This window comes from Peromyscus leucopus, chromosome 11, assembly GCF_004664715.2.
Source record: "Peromyscus leucopus breed LL Stock chromosome 11, UCI_PerLeu_2.1, whole genome shotgun sequence".
Taxonomy (NCBI): Eukaryota; Metazoa; Chordata; class Mammalia; order Rodentia; family Cricetidae; genus Peromyscus; species Peromyscus leucopus.
This window is the reverse complement of record NC_051072.1, coordinates 54,298,044-54,316,775: the sequence shown is the minus strand read 5'-3', so window position 1 is coordinate 54,316,775 and position 18,732 is coordinate 54,298,044. Positions and strand designations below refer to the sequence as shown.

Genomic DNA, 18,732 nt, shown 5'->3' with positions numbered 1-18,732 from the left:
ACACGTGTGTGCACACATGTACACATGCACAAACATACAGTAAAGGTAATTAGACTTTGCATTCTTGGGGACAGTCTCAGCACCTCAAGGCAGTTTGTTTGTCAGCTCCACGCTCTTCATTCTCTTTGGAGAGGGCATCCTGATTAGCTGCTTATTTCTGTTTCTCAAAGTGTCCTTTTCTGAAGATTCCTAATGGTGGATATCTAGTGTGGGTGTCCCCTTGAGTGTTCTCCTAAGACACTGCAGCCTGCAGCTCATTGCTTCTGTGTTTGTCCCTACATTGTATTGCTCTGTGTGGTCCAGTGCACTGTGGACACTGTAAGTTGACACACAGGCCACCTGTATCTCAACCGCTGTTCTCTTCAGTACCTAGCATGAGGCAAACGAGTTAGTGATAAATACTAGTTGGCCTGGGAACAAGTGAATAGCACTTTCAGTGAAACAGTAAATAGAGGAACCACGCACGTGAGAGTGAGGCATGGTGGCATAGACCTTCTTCCCAGCGTTGGGGAACATTGGGCTAGAAGACCAAGCGTGAGGCTAGCCTGGGCTACATAGCAACAAAGCAAGAGCCTATCTTTAAATAAACAAGTAAGAATTTCCTCTGAGCTAATTAACATTTTCTTATGTAACATATTTAAGATCACATTTGTGTGCTTGTCTAACTGATTTTCTTAGAAAGAACCAAAATCTACCAAATGCAGGCTTATTGACAAAAGTAGAGATAAACTTTTAAACTATCAGTAAGTGATATTCTGAGACAGCATTTGAAAAACCAGCTCTTAATTCCTAGAAAACCAACTTAAAACCTAGAAAAAAACAGTATTTTTCTATATTGTCACTGATTATATCAGTCAGTGTTGTTTTATGATTTTGCATTTGAAATCGTCCCAACTTACTTGGTTGCAGATAGGACTACCTTTATTGTTATCCATTAAATTTTGTTTTTGTGTGAGCGCATGCTTCCCACTGCACGTGTGGAGTTTGTGTGAGCACACGCTTCCCACCGCACGTGTGGAAATCAGAGGAGCATTGTGGTACTGGACTCTGTCCATCCCTGTGTAGGTCCTGAAGGTCAGACTGGCCGTGAGGCTGGCAGTAGGAACCTTTACCCACTGAGCCATCTCAGCCGCTCTTATTTCATTTTCATATTTTAAAAATTTAAAGCAATCTTTATTGTTTTATAAAATTACTTAAATTTGTGTACATAAGGGAGTTAGTTTATATTTCAAAACTCGTCTTTATTCATAGTGATTCAGAAGATGAGGAGAAGAAAAATGAAAAATCAAAAGCTTCAGAATCGTCCAGTGCGGAATCCAGTTCCATGGAAGAAAGTTCTTCAGGTTCTGAGTCAGCGTCAGAGTCTGACGGGGAACCTGCACCCAGAAAAGTTACTCAGGTACGAGGTCATGCACGTGCTGTAACTGAAGGGACGACTTCTTGTCACTTTTTTCACTTAAGAATGAATACTTTTGAAAGCTGAGTGTTTTGTTAGAAAGCTAAGAGACTGAGGACACATTCAGGACTCTGACAACTAAAACTGGACCCGCCATCTTCACTCTCCCTGTGTTTCAGCTCTCCATCCTCTCCCCTAACCAGCTCTCCAGAGAAGTGAGAGCCGGTTTTGCTAACCTCCTGCTCCTGAGATTTTGGGTAGGCTGTGACAAGGTTGACTTTTGCTGAGGGGACATGAAAAGAAGCCTCAGAAATAGCATTGAGCACAAGACTACAAATGTAGATCTATCAGAAAATACTCATTCCAACATGCTTTTTAAAAATATTTAGTAACAAATGTGGTTCAAATGTTTTCAAAGTTATACATTATTTAGCTAGTTACATTTATTTATTTTAGAGCAAATGCAAGAATCATCTTTGTATTTGAATTGAACATTTGTGATTGAACTTTTCGTCTGGCTACTATGAATACATGAAAACTTAAATTGTAAATGAAGTTACTAGTACAAAGTTGGGATCTAATAATGATTGTCTCTCTGATCTCAGATGATCACCTCCTTGGTGTGAATGGGCACACTGGTGCAGCATCAGGGGGACCCCTCTCCTTCCATGTCTGGAATAGTGACTGTCAGATGTTGCCATTCGATGAATTATGTTTCTTCCTAACCCAATATTAAAAAAACTTACTTGTTAACTCTATAAATCTAAATTTCTTTAATATGTCTTCTGAGTAGCCAGAAATGAAAATAAATGCATTCAAGTAGGCCTTCCACACCCATAGTCGTTGTTAAGAATAAGTATATTTAAAATGCTGCTAGTGTTTATCTTATTTTATTTCAAATATTCTTGAAAATGGTAAAACTTACTTTAAAATTGAATTCTTATTTATATAACAGAATTTAAGTTTTCTAATTTCCAAAAATTCATATAAACTTGTAGAGATTTTGAGTTATTAATGTGAATTCATAAAAACATGGAGAGTTTCACATAACCTCATTTTCTGCTTTAGAAAAAGCTTACAATATCATTTTAAATAAAGAGCTTCAGATACTGACAGCAAGTACAACCCGGGAGTGGGGTGGGGGGTGGGGATCAGTGCTTTATAAGTGACAGGCGTAATTACAGCAAGTTATTCTTACATGGTTTTACAAAATTTACAAAAAAAACCTCTAGACTCCACCACAGAGGCACCCTGAAGTCACTCATCTGCTGTTTCCCTCCTTGTGGTGGGCTTCAGTGAGGAGCTGACAGCTCGTTTTGGTTTGTTTGTTTTGACATCCCAGCCAAAGTTTCCCTCCCTCCCACCTCACAGCTCCCCCCCCCATCCACTCCTCCTCCCCCCCCCATCCACTCCTCCTCCACTGATTCTTCAGATACAGGCGGGCCTCCCATGGATACCAGTGAGCCATGGTGTATCAAGTTGCCCTGAGACTAGGCAGCTCCTCTTCCACAAGGCTGGATGAGGCGATCTGGTAGGAGGAATGGGTCCCAAAAGCAGGTAACAGAGTCCGAGACAGCCGCCCCCCCCCCCACTCTTAGGGGGGTCTCAGAAGGGGACCCAAACATCTCTTCATAATTGATGGTGTTGAGAGCAGGATCCTAAGCCAGGCTCCTTGAGAAATTCAAGCCGTGCATTATTTTGTGCCCATGTTTTCCCTGGATCTCACACTTTGTCTATCTTAAAGTGTCATTTTCTGTCTATATTAGGTGGAAAGGCCAGTGTCTGTTTGTCTATTTATTTTTGCTTTAATTTTACAATTGGACTAAATAATCCCAGCCTTGCAGCTGCTATGTTTTTTTTAATCTCCACTTGAAGTATATACCATGTGATCATAAGTATACCAATCTTTTAATAATAGGTGACTCTCTAGTTGTGGGAAAGTTGCACTTGCATCAGATGCTGTGGCTTTTGCTCAAACGATGAGTAATGAGGGCAGATGGTGGCCGCTTTGCCTTCATTTAGTTAGTGTGACAGTGTTGGCGCTGAACATTCATGTCTCGACTGCAGCTTGAGCCTCACTTTTTCTAGTTTTCTTTGATCTGGGCATTTGAGGGTGCATGGAGCATGAACATGAGACCTTGGAGACAGCCTGAATAATATATGGCTTCCAAAATAGTGAGTTTTATGGTGGTCCTATGCGGTTAGTATGGAGTTCCTGTTGGCAGGTAACACCTTCATGCGCAGTTTCCTATGGGTAACACATGCACGAGAGCAGACTCGCACGTAGTTTGAAGACTGTTTAGCTGGACCCATGCTGAAGGGCCCTGGGCCCCCTGTGGCTCTTGTCCCCTGCTCCTTTCTGCTCTTTCTAAACGATATTGAAAATTTAAATCTGTTTTCACTTGTGACCCCTAACTTGTTCCTACCTTCTTCAGAAGACAACTGTGATCACAAACGGCTCTGTCTTCTCAGCTCCATCTCCATTGACCGTTTTTTCTGTCACACAGTAGCTCTAAGGAGGTATTCTCTGTCCATTTGGTCAAGAATAAGCCCTACCTCCTTTGACTCCATTTTCTGGGTCAGCGCCTACTTTTGCCGCACCTTTAATTTTACCCACTAGTTTCTCTTCTGCCATCCAGGCCCCTCAAGTGGCTTCCGGCCTCTAAAGGGGAGCCAGAAGAGGAACACAGAGTCTCAAAAGAATCATTTTCATGCCTTCCAGCATGAAACCCAGTTACTTCCTAGTAACTTCTGCAGACACTGCTCTGTAGAGGTCAGGATCCCTGCACGTTTCCTGCCTCTTTTTAACAGTATTGACAAGTTTGCATGTTTCATAACCTCCTTTGCTCATGTAGTCCACTAAAGTACTTATGTAGTAATATTTCTCTCTTGCTCTACTTCCGGATTTTGTTCCCAAATCTAGACCAAGTACTTCGGCCCTGCTGGGCTGCTGAGTTTTAACCCTAGCACGGCCGGACGCGTGTGCTCACACAGGGCAGCAGCAGTCTTCCTTGGCGCCTTGCCTCGTGTTCCGATGTCGCCCGGCCCCTAGAGTTTTCATCTGATCTCTCCGGCTGTTTCTTCTTTTCCTCCCGTCACTGTCTACATCCACTCTTCCTCAGCTCCGTAGCCTCGGCTGTAGTCACCCCCAGACTAATATTTTCCCGACCCCCTCCTTCAGCACAGTGGCACCCTGCCGCAGTGACATCCCGCTGCCGCCGTGGAGTTCAGTGAACTCCCCAGCCACCGTGTCTGAATCCACCTCTCTTTCATCTGCTCATATTCTGGCCTAAGACGCACACTTCTTTTCTGAAACCGTGTGCTTGGCTGTTTCCGAGCCTCTGTTCACCTTGCTCATTTCTCTTATTAAAGAGAGGAGAGGAGGAGAGGAGATGGCCTCCTGTCAGGCTGTGGTCTTCACTTCTCCTAGTGCGTGGTGACTGCCGGGAACTGGAACCGTACTGTTGGGGGGCTATCACTCCTAGACATCTATGTTCCTTAAGGATTTGTTATTTAATACCGTGTTGGGATCAGTAATGACCTTAGAACATGATCTTATTTCAGATTTATTTATTTTATGGACAGGTGTACTTCTATGTGCAGGTGTTCTTTTCTGAAATGTGTCTGAGAAATGTTTGGAGTATCATCATTCCTATAAAATAATTCTTTTGTCCCAAGTAATATCTATAGCAAAATTGCATTTTTAGATTTATTTTATTTTTAGTTTGTATGAGCATTCACCTGCATGTGTATGCATGCATGCTCACACTGGCCATAAGAAGAAGTAGGAATCCCTGGGGACTGGAGTATCAGTCACTTGTGAGCTGCTATGTGGGTACTGGGAACTAGATCTAGGTCCTCTGCAGGAGCAGCCAGTGCTCTTACCACTGAACCATCTCCAGACCCCCAAAATCACTTTGAATAGTTCCATATTTTAAGCACTTTTACATACTTTATACAATGTAAAGGAAATTTTTTTGTTTTGTTTTGTTGTTTTCTTTTTTTTTTTTTTTTTTGAGACAGGGTTTCTCCATGTAGTTTTGGTGCCTATCCTGGATCTCGCTCTGTACCGCCTGGCTTTGCCTCCCTAGCGCTGGGCTTAAAGGCGTGCACCACCACCTGGCTGGAAACTATTTTTATGTGGAAGAGTAGAGAGAAAACTCAAGAATGCAGACACATGTGGAAGTGGTTGTCACTTGTATCTCTGTGTCTTAGATTTTTTTGTAACATAAAAAAGTACATTCTGCACGTTAAGATGTGTTGAACATTTTATTTAAGTTTTTCAGGTTGTTTCCCCTTCAGTGAACCTAGGCAGCTTGTTAGGGTGCCCCTGTGTCCCCAGGTTGTGTCAGTGGAGTCTTGCTCTGCTGGTGACACATTACCTGGGATCTCTGTGGTGTGTGCACCAGCTCCTACAGATAGAGAGACCCGTGAGTGACGTGGTGATCTGAAATCAAGACTGTAGCGTGCTGTGAATGCACCTATTTCTTTATACATAGTAACAGTGTTTTATCTGGGGAATTGTGTGGTGGCTGTGTGTGTGCTGTCGATGGTGCAGCGTGCGTGCGTGCGTGCGTGCGTGCGTATGCGTGTGTGTAAAGGCCAGAGGTTGATGTTAGGTATCTTCTTCAATCACTGTTCACCTTAGTGTTTGAGACAAGATTGGTCACTGAACCTGTATTCCCTGGTTTTGGCTGGACTAGCTGTCTAGTGACCGCTGAGATTTGGTTGGTGTCAGCCTCCTAGGTGCTAGCATTACAGTCAAGTGCAGTTCCTGGCTCTTGATGTGGGTGCTAAGGATCAGAATTCAGGTCTTCATGCTTACATGACAAGCACTGGGCATGAAGTGTTTGGTATTCTTGAACTTAACACTTAATAAATGTTTACAATATTTCTATGTTTGGGTCATGAGATTAATGTGCAAAGTAGCTATAGAAAAACACTGGAATCTGTGTATGCCTAGCAGTGTCTGAGATGTCTGTAACTATCTCAGGTTTTATGTATCTTAGAACTTTGCTGTCCCTCTGTGGGAGGTTTTGTGAAACCAGTGACCTCCCCTAGTGATCTCAGAACCAGTCACTGGCCTGGGGACTAACATCTGACTGTCAGCACGTTAAGATTGCCTTAATATAAAGACCTGGTGATAAAGATAACTAATCTGTGCGAGAGTCTTACTGAAAAGCATTTTACTGTGGTTTGAAATGAACCCTACAAACGCACCAAAGGAACCATTTTCAGGCTGATTTCTGGTCTTTGAGAAGTAAGAACGCAGGAGTTTGCTCACAGGCTTTTACAAGGGTTGGAATCCTTAGCTTGTGTGACTATTGAGTGTCAGTTTTTATTATAAAAATTCAAAGCTTTGTCTCTTTCAATGTTTGTCTTTCTCAATTTTTAGTTCATATTTAAAATTCTCCCAAAAAGAAATACCATTTCATTTCAGTTGAGATCTTTAAAACAAAGGGAAACCGTCAAGGAAGTGGTCCTGTGGAAGGAAGCAGGCGTTTTTCTGCTGGCGAAGGCTTGTTAGACCCACTTGTATTTCTCAGTAGCATTCATTTGCTCCGGATCTTAAGAACAGTGGGGGTTTGATAAACTTTTCTTACTGTTAATTTCAAACCTCTGTACAGTAGAAGCATATCTGCTGCTTATTACATCATGTATTTTTTCTGCTTAGCTTTTCTGTAATCAGTATGCAAAGGGATGTTCATGATGCATGAAACTCTTTATAGAGATATTGTTATATATTTTTGTTTGTATTTAGGACTTAAGATCCCTTATTTATTTTTTAAGTGAAATATATTAACTAGAAGTTAGTTTCTTAACCCCGTGACTTTTTATTCCATTTTGAAATGTTCCTGTGTTGAGGTGTATAATCGAATACCACAGAAACAAGGTGGGATTTGAAGGCGATGAATTGATAAATAGATATTTTTTGCAGCAAGATCTTAAGATCAGTAACTGTTGTCCTTATAAAAGTCAAATACAGTCACTCAGCTGTTAAAAACCTAATCCTCTATTTAAAAAACTATACAAAAACAAATTGTCTGCCTTTCTGCTTGATCTCCTCTCCAGTCCCGACACAGTGGGAACCATGGGTGATCTGTCAGTGTGTTTGGTTTGTCAATGGTGCTTTTGGATAAATACTGGGAGGGGGAGAAATAAAATTCACACAGTAAAATATGATTTCATCTGCCTTTTCTCCGCAGCTCCGTGGCTCATGCCACGGTGTGAAATCCTCATTTTACACACTTTGCAGGCGGAGCACATGAATTATGCATTGAGCAAGAAAAATCTCCTGCCTCAAGTCCTATATGCATTTGCCCAGGTTCTGTCTCTATTACCAAGATGAATTGCAAATGGAGAAATGTTTGATGGAATAGGGCTCTTAACTTCTTTGTTTAGAATTCAGATTTTTATTTTTATAGTAGATCCTTTAAGTATGAAAATGTTGTGAACTTACTATGGATTTTTTAAAATGAAAAATGAAATATAATGTAGGAGAAGCGTGCTTGCATATCATGAAGCATTTTATAGCCTCGATTCGGAATGCAAGGCTTTTCCAATTTGGTGGAAATGACCGTCATCTATTGCTAATGTTGTATTTCAGTCAGTGCTTATTTGCTGTTCTCGGAAAGTCAATGGAATTCTGTCCTTTTCAGAGCACATTGTGTCTATGTTCTAGGCTTCTGAGAAGAGATGATCCCAGGTTCTCATATAAGCTCTCTCTGTGGTGTGTGTGTGACCTGATGTGTGTTGAATAGACCCTGGTGCACATTCTTGGCTGTGAAGTGGAAGGGGGGGTGTGGACTTGCCTTCTTTTTTTTGGGGGGGGGGCGATAGGTTTCTAATCTTCAGGTGGGGAGCTTAGAATTTGAGGACAGTTTTGTCTTTGTAGCTGGTGGGAAGCTGCTGCACCCATTGTGTGCAGCACGTTATGAGCTACATGCTGATGGCCTTTTGGTTATGCTTTTAATCACAGGAGTGAAAGTCTGGTAGTAATGGCGTTTCCATTCCGAATCTGCTTTCATTTACTTGTAACTTAAATTTCAGTCTCAAAACTAACATTTCTTCTGTTTCTTTTCCTGAAGACTAGACATTGGCACTCGTTGAAAAGTTTAGAGGGGAGATGATGTTTTGTGTTTATAGTAGGATGGAGTTAAAAGTTACATAGAAGGGAATAATACTCTTTTTTATTTCTAATCTTTTTGGTTTTAACGTGTATTCTTATATAATTCTTTAACAATTCTCTGAAAGCATAAAGAGGAATATAAGTAGAACTTCAGTCACATGAAAATGTTATTTCCCAGATGCTTTCTAAAAGTGTGTGTGTGTGTGTGTGTGTGTGTGTGTGTGTGTGTGTGTGTGCGCACACGCACGCACTCAGCTGAAGAAGCCAGAAGAGAGTGAAGGATACCCCAGAGCTGGAATGACAGGTGGTTGTGAACTGTTGAGGTGTCTGCTGGGAACCGAACCCAGGTCCCATGTGACAGCAGTACACCGAGCCACCGCTCCACCCCATCACTGTGGCATGCTTTCATGTAATGCCGTTGTGCACGTGTGTGCACAGCTGTAAGTGCACCAGTACTCGGCATGCTTTCATGTAATGCCGTTGTGCACGTGTGTGCACAGCTGTAAGTGCACCAGTACTCAAGGGGACCTTTTGCTGCAGTGACAGGATAATTTATGCTAACAATACGTTTAAAATTCTGTTATTAGAGTGGGGACTTTGTCTAGGCTATTATTTACATTACTGAGTACAGAATATGATACATATTTAATTTCTATATGTGTCTATTGAATGAATGAATGAAGTAACAACTTTTTATTTTGAATTTGAGAATTCCTCTAAATGAGAGGGCAGACAGATGAAGCCACATTGGTGCAGATGTGTCATTTAATGCACTGTTTATTCTTTGTTGACCTTTTTGTTTACTGCGCTCCCTAGATGTTCTTACTTATGTCCAGGGGGCAGGTGTGTGTTCCAGTGTGTGGACGCTGTGGGTGTGGGTGTACATTCACCCATTTCTATGTGTGGAAGCCGGAGATCAGCAGCTAGTGTCTTTCTCAGTTGCTTTCCACTGTACTTCTGAGACATTGTTTACACTGAAACTGATTAAACCGGAGCGCTAGCCAGACTCCTCCGTCTCTACCTTCCCAGCATACTCTGGTATTATACAGGGCTCTTACATGGGTGTTGGGATCCCGACTCAGGTCCTTATGTTTTTACAGCAAGCACTGTACAAACCGAGCCATTTTCCCACCCCAGTTATATTATTTGTATTACGATGGGTAAACCTAGCGTAAGGCCCTTGTATTCACTCCATGGGATGAATGTTCATAAACAGTGAATAGACCAGTGGGTCATGTAAGAAGCCCTAATTTTAGGTATGTTTTAAATATTTACTCTCCATGTAAAGTGCTCAAGAAAGTGAATGAGTTCTTATCCACACTGAAGAGCAAGAGCTAGAGATGCCTTTTTTTTTTTTTTTTTTTTTTCGAGACAGGGTTTCTCTGTGTAGCTTTGCGCCTTTCCTGGAACTCACTTGGTAGCCCAGGCTGGCCTTGAACTCACAGAGATCTGCCTGGCTCTGCCTCCTGAGTGCTGGGATTAAAGGCGTGTACCACCAACGCCCGGCCTAGAGATGCCATTTTAATGGGTACCTTTGGCGAAGACCTCTGACATTCTAGTGTAGGAGCACAGAGTGTCTAGTTCAGCACCTCTGGCAGGCTTCCCTCTGAGGAGTCCAGCCTGTTACGAGCCTGTGGACAACATCAGTACTATCTGTGTATTGTTTGAATATTCCTTTTCCTTAAGTAAGCTGCTTAACAAGTATTTCTATGGATGTTTATTCACTCTAATGATAGCCACATTGTATTTTTACCTAACAAAAAATTTGTCAAGTTGTAAAATAATTATTACATTGAATTTTTTTCTCAAGGTTTTTTAGTCTTTAAATAGAAAGTATTTTTAATATAATTAGCAGTTTGTGTGATGAGTGAGAAATATAGTATGCTAACACAAAATTTTGATTCAGGAAAGTGTGTCACCATACAGAAGTTTAAATTACATTTTTGTTTCTAAGACCAAGAAGCAAAAACATGCTTGTTTTGTAGTAGCAAGAATACTTCATGGTTTTCTTTAGACAAGATCTGAAATAAGTGACGTTTTGATATTTTGCAGGCAAAAGAAAGAAAACCCCAGCAAGAAAGACAGCCTCCCCGCAAAGATGTTTTCCTTCTAGATCTAGACGATTGTAAGTACTGGGACTTCCTGGGTTCTGTACTTGTGTTTATATAGTACTTCTCATGTAGATTTCCCAAATTTTAGAAACATCTGTTATAAAAGATCAGAAAAGGTGGGACTTTTCCAGACAGTGGTTATCAGTGCTTTTCATTGTTTAGCATGTCAGTTCTGTCATGTGAGTAGAGCACCAAAGAAAGTGAATTAGACTTGTTTTACTTGGGTAATTTGTCCTTGCATGACCAAATAACGATCCTGCCTCACAGCATCCACGTTGTGAGGTCCTGACTGTGGGGACTGACTCTGGAACTAGGAGAGAGGAAGAAAGTCAGCACCTTCTTCTACTTACCACTGTGGCTTCCAAGACTTGGCCGGCCAGTTTTTCTGTTCCTCCAATGTTTTTAACTACCGAATGTCTTCATTCAAGCAAATACATTTCTAAGGATTCAGATGCCTGTAACTTTACTAACCCAAGTGTACACAGTTGCCGCTCTGGAATCACTCAGCGTGGCGGGAGCTGGGTAGCGCAGTGAACTTTGTTGCCAGGTCGTTTCTGTACTAGGAGAGCCTTTGGAAAGAAGCGTTCATGAATGTCAAACTGCTCACATTTCAGTGTACTTTCCTGTGTGGAGGGTGAGTTGTTGGGGGGGGGGGGGTCACTTCATTTTGTCCTAGATCCATTCTATTTACATTGTCTATTGTAGTAGCCACAGCAAATTCTTAATAGCAAGAAAGCGACGTGTGTGATACAGAGAAACACTTACTATCGAGAACTTGAACATTTTTGACCGTATTAGCAAAGATAGTGTGGTTTGGTATGATCAGATGTTGCCGCGGTTGGTTGAAGCAGATGCAGGGTGTGTGCTGCATTGATGGAACTAGAAGTCATGCTAAATAAGATGGAATCACAGACAAGCCTGGTGTGTTTTGTCTCTTGTGGCGTCTGGGGCAGTGGGAGGTCATGAGTAGACAGAAGATTACTGGAGAGCAGGAAAGGGCTGAGGGGCCGGAAAGAGAAGGGCCTATGATCAGAGAGTGGCATACACATAAGTAAAGATGTCATAACAGACGCCACTCAAGAGTCCACGGTGCTGCTGGGTGGGTTGGACACCACAACCCTAAGAGTGCCCGTCTGTGCCCGTCTCTCATTCATAAGATGACGTTCTCAGTGCGGGTGGCTGTTAGGTTGGAATATGAACTTTCCCCGGGGCTCAAGTGTTGGAGACGTGATGCTTAAGATTATGAAGTTGCTTGATTCTGTGGGTGTCAGGAGAAAATAATACCCATGCCAGAATGATACGTGACCTGCTGCCTGTTGTCGGACTTGGAGAAAGCAATATACCTTCTGCCTTTGGGATGGGGGGGGGGTGTTATTTTAATATTTTGGAAACTTGAGTATCTTCTTCTGGTCCCCTTTACGAGATTACCTCATAAAGCAACAATCACTCTGGTGTCCTTTTGTAGGGAGAGTAAACCTGTGCATTACACTCTTAGTTCAGCTCCTTTGAAGCCTTTGCAGATAGATAGCCAATAGTACTGCTTCCCACGCCTTGCTGTCTCTGCTGTCACACTGTTGAGTGCTTTGTGGGTAAGAGGACGGTAGAGAGTTTGAGGGTTTGCTCTCTGTTGTGAGACAGTCTCACTATGAGCCCTTGGCCAACTGGAACTCCCTTCTTAGACCAGGTTGTTCTTGAACTCACAGAGATCTGCCTGCCTCTGTCTCCAGAGTGCTGCGATTATTAAAGGTGTGCGCCACCATGCCTGGAGAGAGGAGAGTTTGAATCTCAGTTCCTTTTCCTTCTTAGCTGTGTTACAGTTTATTTGACTGCTGTATTAGTCAGTGTTCTCTCTAGGAACGGAGCCAATAGAATGCACACACACGGAAAGGTACTTATCAGATTGGCTTGCATGATGGGGTCTAGGTGGTCCCACCATGACTGCCTTCCCACTGGAGAGGCCTGGAGCCTGGTGACTGCTCAGGCCATAGGCTGGGGGCCTTGGCAGTCACAGTCTATCACTTGAGGTCTGGAGAATTCCCGGAGCCACTGGTCGTTGGTTCTCATTGGAAGGCTGAAGACGCTGGACTGACATCAGTGAGGAATGTCAGTCTCCGCAGAGGCATCAAGGTGCCAGTAGGGTAGATGAACTTGGCAGCACATTGTGAAGGCAAGCAGGCGGGAAGCAAAGGCTTTTCTTCTGCAGAGCTATTAATCTGGCCTGTCACCAGAAGATGCTGCCACGTTCTAGGTAGGTCTTACCACTGCAGTTGAACTGGTCTTAAGTCCCTCACAGGCATACCCAACAGTCTGTCTGTTAATTGATTCTAGATCCACTCACACTGATACCTAACCTTAACCATCACATCCTCTGTGGTTTAGTTGTTGGGTCTACAAAAGCAAACAAATGCTGTCCTGGGCATTGAATGAATTGCTATGTGCATCTGCACGTTGTACATAGCAAGTGTTTTTAAGGGTTAATTATGATAGCAGCAAGTGAGGTAACTAGTCACATTGGACAGGCTGAGTAGCCTTGTGTACTGCTGCTGCAATCTATTTTGAATCAGAATCTTAATCAGAAGAGTAATTTGGTAATTGCTATATTATACGTACATTATCAAAGAAAAGAGTGTTTTGTTGAAGGTCTTCAAAGTATAGGGTTGGGGAGGCGGCCCAGTTGGTAAAGCACTTGCCATGCTAGTATGACGATGGGGTGTGAAACCCCAGAAACACATAAGGTTGGGTGTGTTAGCACACGTCTGTAAGCCCAGGACTCCTGCAGCAGGGAACCAGGAGAGTCCATGGCAGCCTGTGTGCCAGCTAGACTGGGAACACAGCAGCAAGTAGAGAAGAGCCCTGCCTCAAACAAGGTGCAAGCTGAGGGGTCCCCTGACTACCATATGGGCACGCACACAGGCACGCACGCTGTCCAGTGTTTCATAGGTAAGTGCCATGAAGCCTATGGGTTCAGCCGTGCTAGATAAAAGCGATGGGAAGCCAAGGACTTCTTCCCACAGACACCCGTCCATCTCCGCTTTTCCATCGTGGGTGGATTTGATTTGAGATTCCCTTTAGAGGTTTCCTTTCTTGGCACTGTCATTTACAAACTGTAGTGCTGCTTTGTTTTTTAAAGGGTGTGTCTTTTTTCCCATAAGTTACTTGAGCACAGAGACCTTGTCTTGAAAAAGAAACATTTCATTGTTAACTTTATGAATTAGTACTTTTTCTGCCTAATCCCTGGGATAGTGTAAGACTAAAAGGAGAGAACGAATCTGAAAAGTGGAGTCAAATTAAGTAAAGGATACCCCCGGCCAGTGTTACTGTGGAGAGAGAATTTGTTGTCAACTTAAGTAAAGGGTACCCCTGGCCAGTGTTACTGTGGAGAGAGAATTTGTTGTCAACTTAAGTAAAGGGTACCCCTGGCCAGTGTTACTGTGGAGAGAGAATTTGTTGGAAGCTAAAACTTTTCTGTATTCTAGCTCTCCCTCCCCCTCCAATTCAGCAGTTAAGACTGTACTAAAACTAAAAGCCAGTAAGGTGAAGTATTCATAGGCTAATAGAAACCAAACCATTAAAGGTGCAAAGTGAGCCGGGACGGTGGTGCTCACATCTAATCCCATCACTCGGGAGGCAAAGGCAGGTGGATCTCTTAGTTCGAGGCCACCTTGGTCTGTGGAGTAAGTTCCAGGAAAGCCAGCTCTACACAGAGAAACCCTATCTTGAAAAAAACCAAACAAAGGGTGCAAACTGTGTCTCAGGAGAAGTACAGTTGTCAGAACTTGGCCCCATAAATCGGTGGGACAGAGGGAGGTGGAAACTGAGGTGTCCTGTTGGGAGGCTGAATGGTGTTGTGGACCAACATCTTAGGAGTGGTAATCAAGTCACCTAACTGGACTTTTGTTTTGAACAGATTTTCAGGATCCAGGTCTCTCTTGTTAGGTGCACTCCAGATTGAGCACATAGCTTTGTGGTGGTGTATAGTGAGATGGCATTACCCAGCCTAGACTCTAATTGGTTAAAGTGGAGGAAAAACTGAAGACATGAGTTAAGCATCCTTTAAAAAGCCTAACTCGGCTGGGAGTCACTCTTTACATTATTCTTTACATTAATGTGGAAAATGTGTCTTACCACTTTCCTTTAGTGAAGTTCTGAGTGATAAATGTTAGCAATAACAAACTTTTAAAAACTATTGCTCAAGATATTTATACCTTGTTTTGTTATAGGTTTGCCGTTGTGTTTTGAAAGCTCAGACTAATCACTCTGTGACTTAATAATAACTTGACTAAATCAGGATGTTAAATGGAATTGTCATACATTCATTAATCAAAGTAATTTAATTAGATTTCCTGACAAAATAAAATGTTGCTTTTAATAATATGAATTAAATTTTCATGCACACTGACTCACTTGGGCCTTTTCTTCCAGTTAACCCGGTATCCACCCCGGTTGCCCTTCCTACACCAGCCCTTTCTCCAAGCTTGATAGCTGATCTGGAAGGTCTAAACTTGTCAGCTTCTTCTTCAGTCATCAACGTAAGTGACCGCCATGTAACACCTATCACCGTATGAACCTACCATCTTTCTTATGAAAAAAAAAATCATTGATATGAATTCTTAGTCTTTAGTAGTGTGCCTCTTCTAACAAAAGTCTGATTCAGACAGACCTTTTGATTTTGTAATGATTTTTAAATTTATGTAACTGTTATCTTCTCAACTTCTACTTATTAGTTACCTTTAATTATTATGTGTACATTTTTTCACTGCCCTAGGTCTGTAACATAGAGGGATTCTTTGTCACATCAAGGTAGTGTATAGGCAATCATGTGCCACTCACCGATGAGGATATGAAGTGGGATGCATACACATACAAATACACACATGCACTCACATCACACACGTGTATACACGCACACACACACATACACACACATACACAGAGTACATTGTTAGATAATTTCATTGTGGGCACATAGAGTGTGCTCAAACACATACACACACACACACACACACACACACACACACACAGAGTACATTGTTAGATAATTTCACTGTGGGCACATAGGCTGTGCCTACATGAAAGAAGACTTCTGTGCAATGGAGGCAGAAAATAGAAATTAACCATTGTATATATTAGCCCACAATCCTGTTCTCACCACATGGCTACTAAAAATTCACTACTATATTCATTTTAAAAACCCGGGATTGTATTTCTCTTAGTGTTATCTTTACAGATTTATTTATATATACTGGTATCTAAAAAAAAAAAAACAAAAACAAAAAAAAAACCTTAGTGTTATTTGGGGGAGATATAACTTTAATGAAGTGAGTATTCTGCCTAACACAAAATAACATGAAAACTGTCAACCGTGTGAAACTGCAATATTTTTTCTGTATGTTCTCAAGTTATGCCCACCAACCTTTCACTTTGAGTCAAATGTGCTACCTAGGATATACAATCTGTTGCTATGGCTGACCTTACAGTAGTCCAGCCGGTGAGCTTTGATGAGCACAGGTATCTGAGACTTGATCTTGTGTAGTCAGTGGTCAGGGAGCTACAGGTCGCATACTGCTGATCTGAGCTGCCCGGGAAATCTGGAGCTGCTTCTGTTGGAAGAGGAGAGTATCAAGGCCTTGTGTATCGTTCCAAAGGGTTTCCCCTTCAGAGTAAACATGCTACCCCAGTCTGTGCTGAGAAGAGCAACTTGCAGTTGTTCCTTGTTGGTGAGCTCACACAAAGGACTTAAAAACGAGGAAGCTGCAGTAGTCTGTTCAAGTCCAGAATTCTTAGCCACTGGGAAGTGAGTAAGCGGTATTTGGGGGTTCAGGATGCTCTTCTTTCTAAAGGAAAAAGCATATTAAAGCATATTTTAAAAGATGGGGAAGCATTGAAAATCGGCGGTGAAGTCTTTCATTTACTCACATAATAAATATTTATTGAGCATTTGTGTTAGCCTCTAAAGAGAAGTAGTGATCAGAAAATCTATAGTGAAGCATTTAGGCTCCCCAAACTGGCTAGGCTGTAAGGTAGGCTAGATAACAGCTGCACTCAGACCCCAGATGGGAAGGACTCAAGTCCTTGTTCGGCCACTTTAGCTGTGTGACTGTTACAGTCTGGGCAAGTAGCACCTTGGGCTTCTTGTGACAGTGGTGTCTTCCTGGATTGTGAGATTGTGTTCAAGCGGGGACTGGCACAGTGCATCATTCAGTAAACTGTTCTTAGTTCTTTCCTTCCTTCCTTCCTTCCTTCCTTCCTTCCTTCCTTCCTTCCTTCCTTCCTTCCTTCCTTCCTTCCTTCCTTCCTTCCTTCCTTCCTTCCTTCCTTTCTTTCTTTCTCTGTCTCTCTCTCTCTGTGTCTCTCTCTGTCTCTCTCTGTCTCTCTCTCTCTCTCAGTGTGGGCATGCATATGACGTGAGAGCATATTTGCAGGACTTGGGGTCTGAGGGTTTTGTTCATTTGATTGTGTTTTCTTAATTAAAATGGGGATGCATCCCCACACAATTGGTTTCTCTGCACATCTGCTTGCAGAGTCATCAGTTGTGGTCACTCATTCATCTTTTTTATTTTTATTTTTTGTATAATTAACTAATTTCATTTAATTCAGTTGAACCTTTGTTGAGATTTTTGTTGTTTGTTTGTTTTGAGACAAGTTCTCCTTCGGTAGCCCAGGCTGATCTTGAACTCATAGTGTTCTTCCCCAGCCTTGCAAGTGCTGGGGTTATAACTGTACCACGCCGAGTCTTTGCTAATGTAAACAACAACAACAACAACGGCAGTAGAACTGTTGGTACACAAACGGGGAGGAGCACAAAACCAGGCAGACCTCACTAGGCTAGTGCTTGTAGGGGGCGTGTGGGATCTCTGGGGTACTGCTCATGTTCTGTCTTGATGGGGTGCTCTTGTGTGGGTGTGTTCCATTTAGGGAGAAAAATCATTGAACAGCTGTGCACTTAAAACATGCTTTTCTGTGTGTATATTTTACTCTTGTAAAACATTTTTTAAGTAGATAGATGATAAAAATGGATTATAAATTCAAGAGGAAGTACAGATAATGGATGGATGGAAATGTGCAGTCATATTAATGAATAAATGTAAATTGAAAGAACCATTTTGCCTGGCATTAGCAAAATACTGCACAATCCAATGTCTGTTGGTGAGGAGACAGTGAAATGGGCACTTTGTTACCAGCTCATTCACGACACCTTAAGTACATCCTTCCAGATGATACTATGGCTGCCCATAGCAGAATCATCAGAATACTTCCTCTTCCACCCAGTAATTCTACTTCTCAGGCAATAATAAGAAATGCAGAGATTCATATGCATGCTTGTAAACCACCTTGTCTAATGATAGGATAATTAATGGTTATATAAAATGTGGCTAAAATAAGATTTTTATAATCAATAACATATGTTCTAATGTGAAGGGGAAAAACAGATCCATAAATTTAATATATATAGATCTCAGTTTTGCAAAACCATACAATAGTGTTTATAAAGTAGGGAAGATAAAAGACTATAAAAAAACTGTATCATAGTGTTAATTTTCTGAATTATGTGATTGTGGGTTTCTGTTTTATATATTTTTCATATTTTAATGTAATCAAGCTGTAACTCATATATTGTCCAAAACAGTACTTTTAAAGCAAATGTGGAGAGGGCATCTGCAAATGACTGGGGTGTTTCCAGCACGGCTCAGTTCTGCCTGTCTGCCTGTCTGCCTGTCTGTCTGAGGCTGTCCCTTGATTTCTCCGCTCTCCAGTATTGACAGGAGGACTGGCCTCCATGTTTACTTCTAACTCCAGTATTCTAAGTATGCGAATCTAAGAAGCACTTTTAAGTAATAAAAGTAGTTCCCGTGGGATGATAAAGTAGGTTTGTAAAAGTCAATAGATGAAACATTTCTTTAGTATGTGTATGGCTTTGTTGTTCCTAGGTGGTTTGTTTTTTAAATTTATTTATGGCATATCTTGGCATATGGCATATACATATGGCATATCCTTGCATATCTGGTGGATTTTGTGTCTTGTGATCAACCAAAATTTATACACGGAAACCCAAAGAACAATTTTCACACCAAATATTTTTCCAGTGAAAGATTCCA

General features: G+C 41.9%; 1 protein-coding gene across 2 annotated transcripts in view; it reads left to right on the top strand.

The window, feature by feature from the left end:
* Ap3b1 (adaptor related protein complex 3 subunit beta 1) overlaps positions 1 to 18,732 on the top strand; it is a 221,708-nt gene that overhangs the window by 140,996 nt on the left and 61,980 nt on the right. For both annotated transcript variants that reach the window (XM_028871654.2, XM_028871655.1), the window contains exons 20-22: positions 1,252 to 1,399; positions 10,578 to 10,650; positions 15,059 to 15,165. In XM_028871654.2, the coding sequence (XP_028727487.1) occupies positions 1,252 to 1,399; positions 10,578 to 10,650; positions 15,059 to 15,165 (328 nt within the window). The remainder of the gene's footprint in view (positions 1 to 1,251; positions 1,400 to 10,577; positions 10,651 to 15,058; positions 15,166 to 18,732) is intronic.